A 22,177-nucleotide genomic window follows, 5' to 3' on the forward strand; every position below is an offset into this window, starting at 1 on the left:
CGATCTTTTAGAATGGGGAAAAAACTGCACGCAAGCTGTGAATCCACCAAATGACTGGCAGTTGGGGGAAAGGGGTAGGAGCCATGGGAAGGGGGCATAGCCATCTGGGGAACCCCCGAGAGCCGTACTGGGACCCCAGGAGGGCCAGATTTGGCTTCCAGACTGAGGTTCTGCACTCCTAGCATAGGTGAACAGGCAGCGATAGCGAGGAACAGCAGCTAGGCCAGGGGGCTCCAAGGGTCAGCAGCACACCATCTGCAGAAGCACGGGCATTAACGGTGCCCAGCAATACCGACCCCTGATGCTAGCCCTGCTTTGCAAAGATAAATGCTCTCCTAAAACCAGTCAGTGGCTACAATGATAAACAGAAGATCTTGACATCTAGGTCCACCACCACACCCTTTTGCTCTCGCGTAAAAGTTTAAACCAGCCCTCCAGAATCTGGTGACCTCCTGATGTTGAATTACAACCCCCGGCATGCCCCAGCCAGCCACTCTTCTTTTAAAAGATCCATCAACCAGAGCCAGGTGCAAAAGACATTCACTTAGAATGAAAGAACAGGCCCTGAGCACATTCTGAGCCTAGGAATTTGTTTTCAGCACCAGAAATGAACTCAGCTCACAGTCCTGTCACACAGAAGTTCACTTCTGGTTACCCCAAGCTCTCTTCTGGAAACCAGAAAGCCTTGATGATCTACTGCAAATCATCCAGAGATCTACTGGTAGATCTCTATCTAACTTCTGCCCACCCCTATGTACAAAACCCTGGATCCAGCTTTTAAGTGAGGTTTAAAGGACCTGTGAAAGTAGTGACCTTCAGCTGGAAATTTGCAATAACAACAAGTTACCAAGAACTCTGCCAAACTATGGAAAAACTAAGTGCCAGGGCATGTAGTTTGATGAGGACATATCTCTCATTTCTTCTGTAAACATTTTGGAAGGACTCAGGTTCACATAAACACTCCATCCAAAAGAACTAAATTGGATAACAGAGGAAGGATTGCACACCTTAACATAAGTGAGGAATGCCTCAAGTTCAGCCCTTAAACAAACAAAAAGGGTCTGCCCAAGAAAACAAATACACTAAACAATGCCAAAGACTTATTTGTCGAACGAAGAGGCAAGATTAATTTGTATCTTTGCTTCATCCTTTGGAAAACTTATCTTTTGCATTGTTCCTTCTCTAAACAAGAGAACCTGTTAAAAAAAAAGGCAGAAATTGATGAGGCAGGAAGGTTATTTTTCTTGCTGAGAAAAAAGCAACAACAGTAAGGAAGACAGTAATGAATACAGAATAACTGCATGTGTATACTTTTCTTCTAAAATATGTAAGTCTTCATTGAATTAAGTGCCTTCTAATCAGACCTGTAAAATGTGCAAAGGTGATCAATAGTATTATTCAATACTCCACTATTTTAGGCAAAATGACTAAAAACAATGGGAATTTCTAGATTTTTTTTTTTCCATATCAGCAAAGAATGAGGCAAATGCACCCAAATTTACTAGGTAACTGGATAATGTATGATTTAAATTCTGCTAGCTGCAGCTGGAGCAAGCACATTTGGCATAGATAGACAGGAGCAAACACAGCTGGCATAGATAGACTGAGGGAGTGTGTATGTGTGTGCATGTGCACGCACACACACACACACAATTTATAAAAGCATTTTCAGGTGGTGACTAACATACACCATTACAAAATAATTTTTTGAGGGGACTGTCAACTGAACATAGGAATTATCTGACACATGAGGGGCACCTAGGTGGCTTTCAACAAAATGGCTCAAATCCAGCACGTTTCATACATTTCGCAGCTCAAAGGTGGCCCTTCCATTGTGACACATCCAAGTAATTATCTTAGTAGTACATACACACGCACCCCTTCAATTCATGGCACCTTCATGTGCCCTCAATATCACTATGCCACGACTGGGGGAAGTACATCAAGTTGTAACGTGAGACAGGGCATTCCCCCTGGTGGCACCCTGACTTTGGAATGTTCTCTCCCGTATGCCTGGCACCAACCTTACTGTCATTTGGGGTGTCAGGTTAAGACCTATTTGTTAATTATGACATTTACGACTGGTTAGCTCTGCTGTGGACTGATTAATCAATTAATTTGTTTATCAGAGTTTTATATCTGAATGTTTACATTCTATTATTATTATTATTATTATTATTATTATTATTGACGTTTAATGCTGTTGTGACCTGCTCTGGGATTTTTTAAAATGAAGGGTGGTATATAAATGAAAATACTAAATAATAATAAAATGGTTGTGTGAATCCACTTAATCCACGGCAGGCAGGGCTTCAGACCAAGCAAAATAATCAGTCAGAAAAATAAGACTGCAATATTCCCTAAGAACCAAGGTTAATACAGTCACGAAGTGTGTTTATTTTTAAAGAGATTTAAATGACATGTGGATTAGGTCAGTCAGTTGGGGGGCCCATGTCTAGTTAAGGAGCTCTCTGAACTGCTCCTTCCGTTAGATCTGGCACAGGACATTAACATTCTTGTTGTTTATTCGGTCAGTCGCTTCCAACTCTTTGTGACTTCATGGACCAGCCCACGCCAGAGCTTCCTGTTGGCCGTCGCCACCCCCAGCTCCCCCAAGGTCAAGTTCGTCACCTCCAGAATATCATCCATCCATCTTGCCCTTGGTCGGCCCCTCTTCCTTTTGCCTTCCACTTTCCCTAGCATCAGCATCTTCCCCAGGGTATCCTGTCTTCTCATTATGTGGCCAAAGTACCTCAGTTTTGCCTTTAATATCATTCCCTCAAGTTAGCAGTCTGGCTTTATTTCCTGGAGTATGGACTGGTTTGATCTTCTTGCAGTCCAAGGCACTCTCAGAATTTTCCTACAGCACCACAGTTCAAAAGCATCTATCTTCCTTCACTCAGCCTTCCTTATGGTCCAGCTCTCGCAGCCATAGGTTACTACGGGGAATACCATTGCTTGAACTATGCAGACCTTTGTTGTCAGTGTGATGTCTCTGCTCTTCACTATTTTATCAAGATGTCATTGCTCTCCTCCCAAGAAGTAAACGTCTTCTGATTTCCTGGCTGCAGTCAGCGTCTGCAGTAATCTTTGCGCCTAGAAAGACAAAGTCTGTCACTGCCTCCACGTTTTCTCCCTCTATTTGCCAGTTCTCAGTCAAGCTGGTTGCCATAATTTTGGTTTTTTTGAGGTTTAGCTGCAACCCAGCTTTGGCACTTTCTTCTTTCACCTTCATCATAAGGTTCCTCAGCTCCTCCTTGCTTTCAGCCATCGAAGTGGTATCATCTGCATATCTGAGATTGTTAATGTTTCTTCCAGCAATTTTAACTCCAGCCTTGGCTTCATCAAGCCCAGCACGTCGCATGATGTGTTCTGCGTACAGGTTGAATAGGTAGGGTGAGAGTATACAACTCTGCCGTACTCCTTTCCCAATAAACCAGTCCGTTGTTCCGTGGTCTGTTCTTACCGTTGCTACTTGGTCGTTACACAGATTCCTCAGGAGGCAGACAAGATGACTTGGTATCCTCATACCACCAAGACCTTGCCACAGTTAGTTATGATCCACACAGTCAAAGGCTTTAGAATAGTCAATAAAACAGAAATACATGTTTTTCTGAAACTCCCTGGCTTTCTCCATTATCCAGCGGATATTGGCAATTTGGTCTCTAGTGCCTCTGCCTTTTCGAAACCCAGCTTGTACATCCGGCAATTCTCGTTCCATGAATTGCTGGAGTCTACCTTGCAAGATCTTGAGCATTACCTTACTGGCATGTGAAAATAAGTGCCACTGTTCAATAGTTTGAACATTCTTTGGTGCTTCCCTTTTTTGGTATGGGGATATAAGTTGATTTTTTCCAATCTGCTGGCCATTCTTGTGTTTTCCCAATTTGCTGGCATATGGCATGCATCACCTTGACAGCATCATCTTGCAAGAGTTTAAACAGTTCAGCTGGGATACTGTCATCTCCTGCTGCCATGTTATTAGCAATGCTTCTTAAGGCCCATTCCACCCCACTCTTCAGGATGTCTGGCTCTAGCTCACTGACCACACCGTCAAATCTATCCCCGATATTTTTATCCTTCCTATACAGATCTTCCGTATATTCTTGCCACCTTCTCTTGATCTCTTCTGCTTCTGTTAGGTCCTTGCCATCTTTGTTTTTGATCATACCCATTTTTGCCTGGAATTTACCTCCGATGTTTCTAATTTTCTGGAAGAGGTCTCTTGTCCTTCCTATTCTACTATCTTCTTCCGCTTCCACGCAGTGCTTGTTTAAAAATAATTCCTTCTCTCTTCTGGCTAACCTCTGGAATTTTGCATTTAATTGGGCATATCTCCCCCCGATCACTGTGGCCTTTTGCTTTCTTTCTTTCTTGGGCTGCTTCCAGTGTCTCAGCAAACAGCCATCTTGCCTTCTTGGTTTTCTTTTTCTTTGGGACGTTGTTTGTTTCCGCCTCCTGAACAATGTTGCGAACTTCTGTCCATAGTTCTTCCGGGACCCTATCTGCTAAATCTAGTCCCTTAAATCTGTTCTTCACCTCCACTGCATATTCATGAGGAATATTAGTGAGCTCATATCTAACTGATCTGTGGGTCTTCCCTATTCTCTTTAGTCTGATTCTAAATTGTGCAATAAGAAGTTCGTGATCTGAACTACAATCAGCTCCAGGTCTTGTTTTGACCAACTGCAAAGATGTCCACCACCTTTGGCTACAAAGAATGTAGTCCATCTGATTTCGGTGTCAACCGTCTGGTGAAGTCCATGTATAAAGTCGTCTCTTAGGTTGTTGGAAGAGTGTTTGTTATGCACAGTGAGTTGTCTTGGCAAAATTCTATCAGCCTATGTCCTGCTTCATTTTGTTCTCCCAGACCATGCTTGCCTGTAATTCCAGGTGTCGTTTGACTACCCACCTTAGCATTCCAGTCTCCTGTAATGAAAATAACATCGTTTTTTGGCGTACTATCCAGTAGGTGCTGCAGATCCTCATAGAACTGATCTACTTCTGCTTCTTCAGCATCTGTGGTTGGGGTGTATATTTGGATCACTGTGATGTTGAATGGCTTACCCTGAATTCAAATTGAGATCATTCTGTCATTTTTTGGATTGTATCCAAGCACAGCTTTAGCCACTTTATTATTAATTATGAAGGCTATTTCTTCTGTGATCCTCTTGTCCACAGTAGTAGATCTGGTGGTCATTTGATGTGAAGTGGCCCATTCCAGTCCATTTCAGTTCACTGACACCCAAAATGTCTATATTTCATCTTGACATCTCCCCAATAACCACATCCCATTTGCCCTGGCTCATAGATCTTACATTCCAGGTTCCTATGGTGTGTTGATCTTTAGAACATCGGATTCGTCGTTCACCACCAGCACCATTGGCTGCTAGCCGTCCGTTCGGCTTTGAGCTAGCTGCGTCATCACATCTGGGGCTAGTTGAACTTATCCTCTGTTCCTCCCCAGAAGCATTTTGACCATCTTCTGACCTGGGAGTCCCATCTTCCAATGGTATACCGACACATCTCTGGTTGTACTGATCCATTTAGTTTTCATGGCAAGAATACTGGGGTGGGTTACCGTTTCCTTCCCCAGGGATCATATTTAGTCTGACCTCTCTGCCATGGCCTTCCCGTCTTGGGTGTCCCTTCACGGTTTAGCTCATGACATCATTGAGGTGCTCAAGCTCCAGCACCACGACAAGGTAACAATCTCCTTTGCTGGAGCATTTGTTAACATTCTACAAAGCCCAATAAGCAGAAATTCCAAGTGTCCTTATGGGCAGGAGGCCAGTGAGGCCACATGGAGGAACCCGGTGTTTATAACTAGTAGTGGATAGATATCAACAATGCCATTATATGCACAAGCAGCATCTTGCTTCGCCTCACATTCAGTAAGAAAAATGTAGCAATCCTATCTTAAAGGACATCTAAACCAAAATAAGGAAGTTGCAGAAGGAACACTCCCTGTTATTCCCACACACAATTAATATTTTTAAACAGATGAAAGAGGATGAGGAAAGGAAATAAACATATTCTGATCTACCAAGAGCAGGTACACACATTATGCCGCAAACAAGACCATGATAATTCTAGGAAGCCCAGATTCGCATCTTAATTCCATTGAGTTTTAAAATCCAACTACAGTCCTTCATTAACTAAAAGGACAAGAGCTTTATCTCACATGGTTGGAGATGGAAAAGCTTTACTGGACCATAGCCTCCCATGCAGTTATCCTCAACTGGGGATAACACTTCATGCATCTGATGAATTGGATTCTAACCCACAAAAGCTTACACCAAAAAAATGTGTTAGTCTTTAAGGTGCCACAGCAATCTTTGTTGTTTTTGCTACCACTCTGGAAATGGTTACCTATTTGGGTATCTCTTAGAAAAGATTTTACCTATCTCCTGAATATAACAACAATCAGCTGCCTTGAACAGAAATGACCTTGAATATCTTGCCCACACACACTAGCAAGGACATAATCTGTTGCTTTTGCCCTAAGCAGCAACCACTAGCCTTGAAGTCCGACTGTTTGCTGCCAAAGTGATGACAACCCACCTCACGGTAATGCCACTTATTACAATTACAAAATAACACGGGACTATAAAAAGAACAAAAATTAAGGATTTTAGGAAAGAATGAAAGAAGAGGACACTGTGTGACATCTCCATTCTTTTCATCTGCCCTATTCAGATGCTGCAGATATTTGGGATGGGGCCCTGCATCAAAAAGATGAATTTTGCCCCACCTCTACCTGTTTTTTCTCCCTCCCTCACACTGAAATCTGAAATGACATCCCTGCTGATCCAATCTCAGAAGACAAGGACTGGAAAAGAATTGTACACAATCACTTACCAGGGCATTAACATCTTCTGTTTTGTAGATTAACATACGTATCTCATCAGGATCACCATTGAAAATAGCTTGGACCAGCGGTGGCTGGAGAGACAAAACAGGAAAGAGAGAGATTTGTGTGTTTATCTACACATTCTAAAACATCCCTTGCTATGTCAAACATATTTACATTGAACTGCACTGCATTCCATCAACAAAACAATACTACTAGTAGTTTTTAAATGATACCAATGGCAGGACCAGGCTGGAACCGCATCCAAATCCAGACATGGAAGGTGAGTTTGCCAGATCAGGATCCCCAGTGTTAGTGGCATAGGCTGGAAATCAGAACAGCAACAAGAAGTCTGCACTGATCTGTTGAAAAGGCAGAAGCAGAAGGCCAGGCCAATCGAGAGGCTTCATATTACCTGCCAATCATAAGGGATAATGTTGCATACCCTTATTATTTCTGTACTTACAGAGACCTCTGAGGTGTGAGCACAGACAACCCATAATAGCTCACTTGGTTAATCCCAGCCTTAGCTGCAGACAGGCATATAATCTTCCTAGGCAGCTTGTCATAGATTTAATCAATTGTTCTGTTGATATCCTGTCACTACAAGCCAAAATCCAAGGGGCCGCCCCCCAGGGAGATTTTGCATAGGAACAGGACTTTAGAGACCTGCCCTCACTTCCACAACTCCTCATATCGCAACACCAAAAGCTCAAAGTCCCTATGATGTGTCCTCCAGGTATGATAACTCAACATATAGCAAGAATGGGATGTGGAATACTGGTCCTAATCTAAAATAATGGTTTGGGTATCAGGGAGCATGACTTCTGAACTAGGCTATAACCTAGGTCTTGTAGCCTTCTGACTAATTTCATGTGGCCCACAGAGAGGGGGTGACAAAGAAAGAAAGGTGGGGTGGCAGGGAGAGAATTCTGTACAACCCTGCAATGCTACAAACTCTGCCCATTTTTGGCTCTGGCTCTGCCCACCATTGACTACACCAGCTCACTAACCCAATTGATTTTTTCTGTAACTCAAGAGCCTTTCCTAGGAAAAAGATTTCCCAGCCCTGGTCTAGCCGCTGACACATCCTTTAAAAAATAAATGTCTTGAAGGCCTTAAATAAAAAGTCTAATAATGAGGCCTAGGAACAATAGGTATGCAAGCCTTATAATTTTAGAGATTTTCAGTCAAATTGTCCACTCCCAGTAGTGTACACGGTACACTAAATACAGGCTCTCTCTTCTGCTTCCTGAGCTATTTTTGGCCAGGACCTTGACTCCAAGATGGCTCATTTCCATTTTTCTTTATATAGCCAGACTCCTGTCCTCAGGATTGCTAATGTTTCCAGGTGAAACAGGGGCCACTTCCTGCAATTCCCTGGAACCTGGCCATTCTCCTGCCGCAAACATTTTTTTAAAAAATGACAGCAACTGAGCTATATGTTTTGACAACAAAATAACCAACATTTCTCAAACCTGTCAGGTGAGGTTCTGAAAACAGGCATTTCAAAATGTGTGTACCACTTTCGAAAACAGAAAAGCAACAAAGACAATTGTACATTCCATTACACTCTCTTTCTCTCAAGATGACCCCAGTCCCCCGAGCTGTGGCAGTTCAACGACATAAAGAGAGAAATCAAAATCTGATAATCCATTCCTCAAATCTTGTCTCTTATTTCTAAAATCTGTTAATGTGGAGTGGGGCGGGGGTGGGAACCCAGAGAAAAGCTTCAATACCAGTTCAAAGGCAAAAAAGTCATAACTCTATGAAGAGGGCTAAAGGTGTTTCCAGACAAGGTTTTTATTATTTTATCACCCTAAGTCATTCGCAGAATTTTACAAGGCGTCCAGACTTCTGTTTGTAACCCTACTGTGTTTTCCCACCACTTCTTCAGTCTTGTTCTTAACCACAAATAATCCGTATTAAGGAGGGAAAGACGGAATAGCTGCACAATGTCTGTTGATTGGTAGCACTGGATGCACCATGAGATCCAGGAATACTCAATGTGTGGAAGACCTGAGCCAGCAGGTGTAATCCCACGCCCCACACAAATACATACATTCACACACACACAGACACACACACACATTTAAAGTAAGTTGCACAGGACCAAATTCCTGCAGCAATAACAAGCATACGTGAGTCCTGAAGCACTCATGAATCCTTACGACCATGTCTTTCAGACCTAATCATGGAGAGTGCTTTTGAAGTAGGGAATGGATAAATCTGTCAACTTCAGTTTCTCTCAGTTTCTCATTTTTCCAACCTTAAATTCGGGTTGTCTTGAAATTTGAGAATTTTTCTCATCTTAAGTTTGGTTTCTCCCAAACTCTTGAGAATTTTCTTTAAAATTGTGTGAATATTTGTATGTATTTTGTGCACAGTTCTCCAAATACATTTTTTTTGTAGACAACATTGCTGAATATACAGATTTTTGCAAGCCATTTTCCTAATATAATGCAATATAATTCATAATGTTATTTTTACTCAAATGCACATTTTATATGCATTTTTGACTGAAGAACTCCATTGCAAAATTCAGAGATGTATGAATTTCAAAGAATAACTGAGTTTCAGTCCGTGTATTGGTTTGGAAGTGCATAATTATGTGGGAACCAAATGAATTTCTCCTCCATCCCTATTTGGGAGGATGCTGTTTTGAACACAGAAACTTGGGGGTAGGGGAAAGTGTTTAATCCTTTCCCCCAATTGCTGCTCTTCTGCTCCAAATCACTCCCAAGCCACTCCCTCCCCCACCCCTCACAAGCAGGACCACACATTCTGAGCACCATGAGATGGTAAACAACTTGTATATAGGAGTTTTGAGGAGGGAGAAATATTGAGCAGGGAAAGACCACTCCACTCTCCTTGCCAAATTCTACCCTTAGGAAAATCAACCATTGCATTTTGTTACACACATTTGCAGTGCTTGAATTGCAGAAAGGGACAGAAGATGCCCAGCCCCCTTACCTTGTGTTGCAGCCCCCTTTGCTACTGTTTCTAGAAGGCTATACCCGGGGGGGGGGGTGAATTGGCTAAAACTGGATGGAGACAAGGAATGGTGCTTGCGGATTTCATTAGAACACCACCTACCTTCCCCTCTCCCCCATACTCTGCACATTTGTGCCCAAGAAACAGTCTTTCTTCCTCAGGGTTAAATTGGAGACGGGCTTCATTGTAACATCAAGGTTTGTTTTTAGAATGGGTAACAGAAAGAACTACCTTCTCACAAAGGAGCCCATCTGCTCTGCCTGCGTGAATTACAGTTCTGGTTGTGCCTCCTGACTGGAGGAAGGCATGCCCGAAGCAAGCAGAGATGCAAAATGTAACCTCCTCTGAGGGCAGTTAGTTCTCCTGCCTTTCCACAGTAGGAGGGACTGAACAATCTAATCACAGGAGATTCAGAGAGAGAGAAGGGAATAACACACACACACCCTGTGGACAGGGTTCAGCACCATTGGGCAGCCCACCGCCAACCTTGCTGTCAACCCAAAATCCCGGCTATGGTCACCTGAGACCAGCCATCCGCTCAGCACTAGGCAGCTGCTGGTTTTCGTTTGCCCAGCACAGGACCCCAGCTGACTGTGGCTGATGCCCAGCATTTTAATTCCTCCATAATGTCACTGATGTAGTGTTGTTCCTGAGTGACACTACGTTGGAATCTCAGAGGCACTGTGGGGGAATTAAAATGGCAGGTGCCAGCAGCAGTGCTTTCTGCCTAGACTGGCTTTTTTTTTTTGCTGCTGCTGCTGCTGCTGCTGTCAGGGTAAAAGCAGGGATGGACCACACCATGGCACAGGGAAGGACGTGGGCTTCTGGTGCCAGTCCTTCCACCAGCAGTGGATGACTGGAAGAAGACAATGCCTGTGCAATGAATCACACAGAGACACAGCAGCCAGCTCTGGGTTCATGAAAACCTTTAATTATACAATGTATCCCTTACAATATAGCCTGGCTTCACCTGCCAGTATGGGGGCTAACTATACCTGACATGCGAACACATATCACATGTCCTTAGCCCCCTTCATTACCATTGCCTCACATCAGCACTTGGCATGAATATCTCACTGGGATCCACCAGCGCTGATCCTTGCTTTGGATGCTAGGCAACTACAAGTTGCCATCTTAACATTTCCCTCAGTGCTCCAGAATTTCAGATACTCCAGGGCATTGTGGGAAAGGTAAAACAGCAGCTCATAGCTGCCCGCTGATAACACTAGGTAAGCCCACAGTCGGGGGGGGGGGCACAGCAGGCACTTCACTGAGGGCCCCTCAAACCTGGAGCCAGCCTTGTTAATTGCAGACCATGTTTTATTTTTATGTATTTAATCACCATATCTAAAAAAATACTTCTAAGCGGTTAGCCACCTACTCTTTTGCAGGCAAGGCATGCTGGCTGCAAGTATTAAGTGCAGTGTAGGGGACAGTTTGAAATATATGAGCCTGAGGTAGTCCACGTCTTATCCTGCTCTTCTGTATAATGAAAACCGGAGCATTTGTGAATCAGGCACTTTAAAAAGTAACACTTGTGCCTCCTCCCCACCCCCAAGTTTTAGTATTTCTTTCCAAGACAACATTCACAAAGTAACATCAGCAAACACAATGCCTCAACAAGAACAAAAACACAGAAATAAGCTTGCCTCGCTCTTGGGAAATCTAGTCCTTTAACCTTGAAAAGCATTATCCTCTCACTGACACTTTTTTTTCCACCAGGAAGCTGCCTTTGTCTGTTTCACTGGGCATTTTGGTTGGCCTTTCCTCACACCTGACCTCTTTTAAGAACTACTAGCCTCGCTAAACTCTTTTAAAGCTAAGAAAGATAATGGCAAGAGAATTTTTAAGAAGACAATATTGCCTTCCCCATTAGCCATGTTGGCTGGAAAAGATGGGAGTTGCAGTCCAACATATCTGGAAGGCACAAGGTTGGGGAAGGCTGAAAACAGGATAAAGTTCTAGTCTCCATTCACACACACAAACTTCAGAGAGTTGGGGTGTATGAAAAACAGTCCACAGGCCTTGTAATCAGTACATTTGTCCAACTGATGAACAGTTTTCAAAGAGTGTTGTGGCTCTTTCAAAACCTGCAAAAATCCATAAACAGACTGTAGTTGGATGAGTGTGAACACCATGGGCAACAATGCCTCTGTCACAACACTTCTGAGTGTCTTAAAGACTATTGACAGGCTACCATTGAAATTGTTACAGCATTTTAATTATTTATGTATTCTGGAAACTGCCTTGGGTGCCTGGTACAGGACAAAAAAGGTGGGATAGAAATGTGTTTCTAGGCACAGAAAGAGAAAGGCATGCACTCCATTTGCCCCTATTTAACAGAGGCAATCTCTATTTTCTGGTACCCGACTCTGGTTAAACACTGTCCCTATTGTACCTTTTAGAGAGACACTGGGAATCCCCCTTAAAAATGGCATGGATAATTCCCCATGTGCAGTACAGGATTCAGCTCCATTTCCAGGATATCTGGATGTTAAATACCTGAGCAGGGTAGCAGATGTCTGGACTACGAGAATATATGGGGTAGGCAACCTGGTACCCTTCAGATGTTTTGGACTTCAACTCACACAATCCCTTACCATTGGCCATACTGACTGAAGCTGATGGCAACTGTAGTCCAAAAAGTCTGGAGGGCAGCAGGTTGCTTACCCTACACTGACTGGCAGAGCTTTCCAGGGGTTCAGGCAGGTGTTTTTTCCAGATCTACCTGGAGATGCTTGGGGCCGTCTACATGCAACGCTCATGTCCCTCCATTGAGCTATGGCTCTGATGCATATGCATCTAAATGGATGTGCACAATCACAGATGCCAGGGTATCACACCACTTCCATCTATTCAAACATCCATAACCACGGTGGTCGTTCTTTCATACTCTCTACAGGTGCTGACTGTGCTTGAGCAGCCATGCTATAAGTACAATCAGATCGATTGGGAAAACAAACACTATTAAACATTTTAAAGTTGTTGGGTTTGAGGCTTGTTGTTCTTTAAAAAAAACAAACCAAGATATGGTAAATGGTCAGTTTGCTAACATACCAGGCTTCAGAAGCCAGCACAGGACAGGCTAATGGTGCAAACACAAATGCAATGTAATGTACTAAGGGCTCAGGTAGTGATCCGCACCATATGTGTTACAAATGCACAAGAAGGGTCTGAAAAGATGAAGGAAAAGCAAGTGTTGTGAATAGAGGAGTGGTAATACACACCCTGTCACATTCATCTTGCCTTCATAGTGTAAATTATTATAGTTAAGCAAAGTGGATTGTGTTACGTCTATTAACATGATCCGAGAATCTCCTCTCCCCGCTCTCTTCAAAGGGTAGGATGTAAACATTTTGCTCTCTAGTGGCCCACTAAAAGCCAACAAGAACATTTTTTCCACTTGCTTCGCCAGATGTAGAAGAGTCAGCAAGAGATATCTGAAGGCACAAAAGTCCTCATCTGCGAGTCATCTGACACTCAAATCCCCTTGTGGTCAGTTTACTTTCTCATCAGCTGCTTTAAAAGCGTGTAGGCCAAGAAATCCTCCTGAGAAATAAGATTGGTGGCAAAAGGTTTGACTTCCCTAGTCCCAAGCTTCCTGTTGTGATAAAAATGAACTGCTCTAAGTTCAGCAGTTTTTCTAACAAAGCTCTGCAAATCAAGGCAAAGTTCACTTATGCAGATAAGGAACACAGGAAGCTGTTTCAAAGGTTAGCTTTATTAATTTACCAGGAAGGAATCTCAGGCCCTTTTAGCTACACAATCATCCTTTTTGTTAATTGCTTGCCTCCACAGTGTCCTTTTTCAAAAGAAAGGACTATGGGTTGTAGCCAATGCATAATTTGCACAAAAGGAATTCCTTGCCCCTCCTCCCCAAGACAGGCTCCTGTGCCCCTTGAAAAACCTCTCCTGAGGGCCAGGGGACCTTCAGGTAAGGCGTGGTATGAGGGGCTGCAGCAGGAATTGGAAATCAGGGGAAATCAAGAGGAAGCAAGCAACTCACCCAAGCAGATGGGAGTCTTCTCAGGGGGTTGCAGTGGGGAAGAGAGGCAGGTAATTCCCCTTGCTGCACTGGATACAACCCTGCGGCATTTAATTTAAATGGCCGATTATCTCAAAATGAACAAGAAATGAGGAAAAGAGCCCCTCATTATCCAGGGACTCCTTACTTCATTTATAACTCTACTGAAATTTGGATGCACCTTAGAATTTGCATGTTTCAGTGGATACAATGCTAGACTTGGGCCTGGGAGATGTAGATTTAAATCCCAGCTCAGCCATAGTCTTATTGAGTTACCTTGAGACTATTAGACTTTCCTATAAAAGAGGAACAAATATTGACCTTCCTCACAAGATTGTTGTGCAAAAGATGTACATTTATCAATCTTGAATACTGATCTTAGACAGGCAATATATTTGAGTAAATAATGAATGTAAGTCATGATTTAGTAGTGCAAAGCTGTTAAAAAAACCACACACCTCAAAGATACCTATAAAGCAAACTCTTCAAAAACTAGAAGAGCTGTCAAGTACTGAAGTGAGTTGTTTTGATGTCAACACAACAGCTTTTCTTTAGTTGCAGCCATTCTTTCTAAATAATCTCAGTACCCATTGCTCTCACTGACACCCCTACATAATTTCTTTTTAACTTCCCCTTTTTGCTATAATCTACTGTGCTGAGCAGCAACCAGGCAAACATTAAGAGAACACCCACCCACATTCTACATATATGGCTGCTTCAGAATGTTTCAACTCCGGAAACTCTGACCTGACAGTTCACTCTTCTCTGCTAAGTTATATGATAACAGGAAATTCATGCAATGAGGTTTTCTCTAAATAAAGGCCACAGGGTAAGCATTTTAGTTTTACCTAGTACAATGTGTGAGGCTTTTCTCTCAGTAGCAGTATAAAAATATAATTCATATTTTTAAATGCATGTGCAGAGAGAGAGAGACTCTTTTTGAGAGCTAAAAGGCTGATTTCACAACATCAAAACATTCACCTCCTATAATGCTTTGGATTGAGGACCTTACAAAGCTTTCCATATTTGGAAGGGTGGCATAAAGATGTCACCTTCAAATGGATACTTATTTGAATATTTGGTCCACTTTTGTTATAGCCCATGTATAATTACTAGAAAACTGTATGCATTTCATACAAATCCATATATGGGAAAAAATGTGTTTGTTTGTTTTAGAATTGGACCCACGGGCACCATGTTAGGGACCACTGACCTATATTATTATTGGCTACTTATCCCCAAATGGTACCAATTTCAGAGAGTAATATTTCTATTTGTTTCTTAAGCATAGCACATTTAGGCGAGAAACGGAATGGAGCTGAGACATTCGCTACATTTATCACCTAAGACCCTGGGTTTTTGCCACTCATACGATGCTTACAAATGGCAGAATACAGGCTCACATCAAAAGATAGCAAACATCAGCAGTGTTGAAGTGTCCAGCTAGGGTTTTACTAAGTGGAGCTGCTCATGGAATTTGGCAGATGCCACCTGAGGGTTCCACCTCTGGCTTGATGGTTGCCTCCCCTTGCCTTTTGTGCGTTCTCCAAAAACCAGTGCTGAGCCAGCCTTGTGAACAACACAGGGTGCCAGAACACTTGAGAAGGTGGGAGCGACAGAGAAGACTGTGGGGCCATCAGGTCAGATTGCCTGGTCACATGCCTAAAGATTTTCTGGCTGGAGCATATCATTATAGAAAGGATTTGCTCTTGTCAAATCATGCCCTAAGGGCAGGACTGACCCAAGATGTTTTGCTGCCTGATGTGGATAAGATGCCTTCCTCCCACTGCAAGGACAGAAACCACCAAATTGGCAGCTGAATCTTACTTCAATACTGGTGATGGGACACCAGTATTCAGAAGACTGCAAAACAATCAACAGGGAAGTTGATCCTACACACTTTGTAGAGGGCAGCATTTTTTGGACTCGAATCTGAATGAAACCGAATGGAAGGGAGCAACATAAAATTGAGTTTGTATTAAAACATTTCAAAATGTAACTGTATATTGAGCTCATGCAGTAAAATAAATCTAGACCATCTCTGAGGACATGTGCTGCCAATTTTGCCTTGCATTCAAGGCAGCGGGGGGTGGGAGGTGTCATAAAGAACCCTAGTTCTAAAGAGATTCAACTGTAAGGAAGACACTTTTTCCCACATGCAGGTTTTCTTTCGCAAAGAGATTATGTGCATGCAGTTTAATGAGATGAGTCAAGGCTGATAATTAGTCAGAGCTAACCTACACACTCCATTAAATGTGTAGGATGCAGCTGATCCTAACTTCTTCTTTTTTGTACTTTGGTGTAATCACTCCGGGGGTCAAACCAGTTCAGGGCCACCACTTGCGGTTGAGGGGGTTAAACCTTCCTACCCAGTCACTTCCCCCTGCCCCTAAATTTTCTGCCACCCACTGGTGCCTGTTGAGTTTTTCTTTCTTTCTTTAGCCATGCATTGGGAGGGGGGAAAGTCTCTGGTTGGAACAGTTTAAACCCACCCACCCACATACGGTGGTACCAATCCAGATCAGATCCTACACACTTACACTAAAATAAAAAGAAACTAGGATCAGGTATATGCTATGCATTTAATGTAGTGTATAGTTAAGTTCTAAGCTATGTGGTCCCTATACAAACTGAAGGGCAAATCTACACATGGTGTTAATAGTCATGTGGTTTGCCTCTGAGTGCATGATTTCTCTTTCAGAAAGAGACAGTACAGGGGGCCCAATCTCAAATGGGACTCTGGTGTAGGGAGGCATTTGTCCTGCTGTGGTTCCAATCTGCTTCGGGTGTCCTGTGGCATTCATTTGCACAGGAACAAAAGCTCCCATTTGCTCCAATGGGAACCTTTTCCCATGCAAGTTGCAAGCATGTGTATGAGGAGGGCTGATTCAGATTGGGCCTGTACCAGTGGGGAAAAGGGCTAAAACCCTCCTACCTTCCACACCATGGTTTCCATCTGGATCTTCACCCCCAACCCCGCACTACCTGTTCCTGAATGAAAATCATGCATACAAGGGTAACACTTGTGAATTAACGTCACTAATAGTTTGGCTTTAAGACTGTCATTAATACGTGTAAGACACTTTGGGCACTGCAAAGCCATACAGAAATGATAAACAATAGTACAGTCCATGTGATACACGGATTGTGCACTTAAGCGCTTGGTAATAAATGCCTTAAGCATACTGAAACGTGTGTTGAATTGTGGTCTATATATTTCATTCTCACCACAGGAAAAATAATATCATTCTGCTGCACACAAACTCTGCAGGTGTAATGCTGCCTATTCTCCTAATCATGAAAGAAGACAGGAAACTCTCCATGGGTTCCTCCCTCTTGGATCTATGCCATCACTTGCTACCTGATCCTTTCAACTGAAGGTAAGAGAATCTGAAGCTGAGACATTCTGCACAAAAGTCCGTCCCGTCCCGTCCCCGCCTAAGGATAATAATACTGTACTACATTACAGGATTGTTATAAGAATTACAATGAAGAAAACCTATGTGAAATGAATGCTATATGCATGCCAAATATTCATATAAAATAATTATTAGATTGGGCAATGAACCTTTGTTCCACTGCACGGGGCTGGAATCAAGACACTGAGACAGCACTGATTTGGTGCTCTTGTAGAATTGCTTGAAATCATTCTGCTTGTAGAAGTAAGGAAAGCCAGTATAATTTCCCCCTTAATTATGGTTTCCCTTGGAAGAATTCAGTGGTGAAAATATATTATCATTATTTCCATGTTCAGCACTTGTGCAGAAGTGTGTTCCTTGTTACCAGTATATTATTGTAAATATATAAAACCCATACCAAAGCCCATTAAAGACCAGAAAAACCATGTGTGAACATTCAAATGGCTTTCTAACCACACTATTCCTTGGAGTGGGACATTTGGATGTATTGGATGTCCACAAAAAGAACCCAGATTTGCAAAATTAAATCAGAAGTTTCAAATGAAGATTGGCTTAATGCATCAATAAAATTAGTGTCAACATATCCTGATGACACTAGAACATCCAGTTTTTTACTCCAGAGAAAACTGACACATCTGCAGCCATCCTCATCAACTTCCACTGCCTACAAACCCTTCAAGCCTGGTTGAGGACACTTGCACGCTTCTCACACTGGAGTATTTTTGAGTCTCTTGCTTTGTGGCCATACAATACAACAAAAAAAGATCATATATTAGTATCATTCATAGTTGTATCTGTGACAACTGTAAGAATTAACAATATTAATACAACTAATTTCAGGCTCACAAGCATGGTTCTGGATGAATAGCAGAGCACCTGTATTAAAACTTGAGAAATATTTGCATGGTTGTGGCTTCCCATTAAGTAAACCACATCAGCATCTGCTGCCTGTTTCAGAGAAAACAAAATAGGCAACTCTCTAGAGGCATCTAGTGACTGCATAAAAGGAATCCAAGTCCCATACTATAACAAAGTAAAATTAACTCAAGGAAATGTGTGGGTGTCAGGCATAGGGTAGGGAGGCAGAGGCCTCACAGAGGAGAATCCCATCAGTCCAAATGAAGCCCACCAGCTATAAATAGAGGCGCAACAGGGGACTGACAAACACCTGGCAAGCCACAATTCATGGCTGGTGATGTTACGTGCAGCTTAATGGGTCATTAATTGGGTAAGCTAGATATAATGCCGGGGGTCGGGGTGAATCCCACATGCTGCTGTAATTCAAGGAAGGGGAACTTCCAGCCCACAGGACTAATCCAGCTTGCAGAGGTTTCTCATCTGCTCTGCTGAGCCTTCCAAAATTCCGCCAGGGGCTGGGGCTCCAAGGCCAGACCCCTGGAGGAATCCCTCCGTTATCTGTGATCTCTGACAGGAGATAACAGTGGGAAATGTGGGAAGGGAACTCGCCCACATTGCACCTTCCCCAATGGGAAGGAATCATGCAGGTGAAGTGTCCTTGGCTCAGCCAGCAGCTGGAGCACCCCTCCAGCTGTTGGCTCAGTCGTGGCAGCTTCGCTGTGTGCCAGCCACACAGCACATTGCCCGGAAACCAAACGTCGTCAGTGGGCATGGCCCCTGATTTCATTCAGTCTTCTGAGGGCTGGGTGTGGGGTCATCCAACCCCCCACCCCAAGTTGCCCAGCCCTGCTGTAGATGCACAGGAAATGTCAACTGGGGGCTATACCCAGTAGTAGGCAGGACTGGAGCCAAAGGAAGGCCAGGTTTGCAGCATTGTCAATACCTCTCTCTTCTCTTCTCTTGCGCGTGCACACACACAAAGTGGAAAAGGAAGCGATTCCCATGGGGCAGTCTGAAGGGGCCCACAGTGTCTGGTGAGCCAGATGATGCTGAGGGAACATGAAATTAGAGCTCCACGCAACCCTATGTCTGCAGGTTCCCTGCCCCCGTTTTAGGGGTTTTTCATCCACTGGCAGTCGATAACGAATGTGTGATTTTTGGTTCCAGTAATGGACATTAGTGTTTATATGGCTGTTATTTTTTGTTTTTTCTTGGTCTTGCCTTCCCACTATGATTTATTTCCATTTGTGGTGGATGCTTTACTATAAAAAGAGAAAATAGCATTACTCTGGATTTATGTTGGAATTCTGGTATAAGGAGAGGGCTAACGCTTTAGATTCCTGCTCTTCAAAGCACCTGCTAGCTGCCAGTGCTTAGATTACACACGCATCTCTCCCATTAATCTATTTTGCCATTCCAGGGTCTCCTCTGTAACTTTGCTGACAAGTGTGTGCTTGTAATATGTTGAGACCATACCCTAGGCGTTAACATGTCATCAAAACAGCACCATCAGGCTTATGTTACCTTTATAGGCTGCAAATAAATAAAATGGCCTTGGGAAAAAGGAACTAAGGAAGGAGCACAGTCTTGGTGACCAAAGCACTGTAAATTAACCCCACCAACCTCTACACATTTCTTTTTAAAGATTGAGAGGCAGGCCTTCCTTTTGCCACAGGTATTCCATCCCACCCACAGTGGACAAAATAGTCCACTCCACTACAAAAACTAGTTTGGTTTTAAGAAATACTCTTCTCTATCCACATCAATAGTACCCTTCTTCCTTAGAGTTGGGTGGGCCACTAGGCTTAGTTGCAGTGTAGTGGTTAGAAGACTGAGCTAGGAGCTGGCTCCAGATCAAATCTCTACTTAGTCACTCACTGGCTATAAGTATGCCACTCCCTCCCTAGTAATAGGATGATAAATACCAGTACCTTACATGACCTGGGTAAAGGTTGAGATAGTGTACATGTGAAGAGCTTTATGCACCTATCAAAAGCATTATAAAATTTATTTAGGGGGCAATCCTATTGCGTTGATCATAAGCCTCCAAACTCAGAGGCTTATGATCATCCTATGCAGAGAAGGAGGTGGAGGCTATCTCCCCCACCCCCGTCCTCCCGCCCTGCATTTTTCGCTAGATGCACTTTTTGGCCAATCTAGCAAAGATGTTTTGGAGGGGGTGAGAAGGAAGCTGGGGAGGCCTCAGGATAGCTTGTATCCTGGCCTCTCCAGTCTCCTCCCCTCCCTGCTAATCAAAATGCCCCCTTTTCTCCTCTCCAAGGTCGATTTCCTGACTTTGGGGAGCAGCCAATGTAGTTCTTTCCATGCTGGCTGTGAGAGGGAGGGGGGTGGAGCTCCGATTATCCCCTCCAAGGTTGGAGTGCTGTCTTCAACCTTGGAGCTGGGAATCCAAAGTATCCTATGGCCCCTCAGCCACTGTTGAGGGGCGATAGGATTGCTCCCCCCCTTTTTTATTTAAAATTATTTTTAGGCCACCTTTAAGGATAGAACTCTCTCCTTACAAGATTAAAAAAAACAAGTACACAAGTAGGCAAAAAACAAACAAACAAACAAACAATAAAATACTATAGAAACACCACAGAAACAAATAACACCAATAAAACCTGGAATAAAATATAGTGTGTGCTAAATTATTTCTGATGGCAGAAAGCACGTCTCATGAGCATAAGAGATGAGTTGGCAGCAAACTCAAGGTGAATAGGTCGGAACTGGCAAGAGCTCATTTGTGAGAGGATGATCCTTTTACCTTGATTTGAGAGAGATAGTACAGCCTCCACCTCTTCTTCTTGTGCCCTCATGGATGAACAAAACTAACCTATGTATACTACACTGATTGTCTTTCAAAACAGACCACTCCAAAAACTTCCAGATGGTCCTTACAGAGAGAAACAGTACCCTTCTATTGAACCAACTACATTGGCAGGATAGGACAGCAAGCTATTGAGTTGTTTCACAAAATTCTTTGAATTGTCAATACAATTTGCAAAATAAGACGAAAAACCAAACATCTAATTATGGTTTATTGCCCAGGCACTTTCATTTTAAGGACATTTCTTTTTAAGGAGACATTAAGAAAAATCTAGTCTCTTTCTACTACTTTAAGTAATGTGCCCGTATTAAGGGCTAATTAAATTCTTTCCTTCTCCTTATTTGGGAAAAAAACTAAATGATGAAGAAATACCCTGCCAAGATAGTCCTGAAAGAAATGTCACCTCTGCATTTAGTTGAAGAATATTTATGGATTCAGACAGCCTGTTTAAACGAACCCTGAAGTCACCTCTAATTTCAGATTGTATTGTTTATTTTTTGCCCAACAGAAGACTAGATTCAAGATTCAAAAGAGCATAAGAGAAGCCAGGATTTTTCATACTAATTTGCTTCCATGTTCATTAAAAAATGTGTAATAACATAGCTGAATCCATCAGGCATGGCGTGGAAAGATTGCTGTCTCTTTGGGACACAAGGTGGAGCCCAGCAAGAACTCACATTGATCAAGTGGTCTTCTGGCTGTAAAGTGGTTATCTTTACAACCTATTCTGGATATCCACACTGGAGGCTATGAGCCTTTCTACATGAGGCATTTATTGTGTGCTTGTGATTCTTCACTCACAATGTTTTAAACAACATCGTCATCGTCCATTGTTTGCAACCATTATAGCGGGGCTTTTTTTCTAATATCAGAGGAAAATCTTTCTAATATCAGAGGAAAGTCTGATATTTCTGTGAATGGCAGCATGAAACCCTGTGTATTTGCGCAACTCCACTATACCAACAGCGCCACCTAGTGGTTGTGCAGTGGAACATATAGAAAGGCAGAGAAACCCCCTGGAAAAAACACTTGTAAAGTAGGGATGTCGGAGAATTTCTCCATGAATCTCCGGGAGGCCGAATGCCAACGCATTTGGCCCCCTGAAATTGGTGGAGAAACGGTCCGCCCCCTGCCCCCCCCCAGGATGGGGCTTACCTTCGGCGAATGTCCCTGGCGGCAGCGGCTCCCGGCGGCGGCCG

General features: G+C 43.1%; 1 protein-coding gene across 6 annotated transcripts in view; it reads right to left on the minus strand.

Moving 5' to 3' along the window:
* Window positions 1-22,177, minus strand: part of ANKRD44 (ankyrin repeat domain 44) — a 189,974-nt gene that overhangs the window by 112,016 nt on the left and 55,781 nt on the right. For all 6 annotated transcript variants that reach the window (XM_084816647.1, XM_084816619.1, XM_084816628.1 and 3 more), the window contains exon 2: window positions 6,862-6,945. In XM_084816647.1, the coding sequence (XP_084672773.1) occupies window positions 6,862-6,945 (84 nt within the window). The remainder of the gene's footprint in view (window positions 1-6,861; window positions 6,946-22,177) is intronic.

The sequence above is a fragment of the Heloderma suspectum genome, chromosome 1, assembly GCF_057233095.1.
Source record: "Heloderma suspectum isolate Gila_16-S chromosome 1, 16-S_ref, whole genome shotgun sequence".
Classification (NCBI taxonomy): domain Eukaryota; kingdom Metazoa; phylum Chordata; class Lepidosauria; order Squamata; family Helodermatidae; genus Heloderma; species Heloderma suspectum.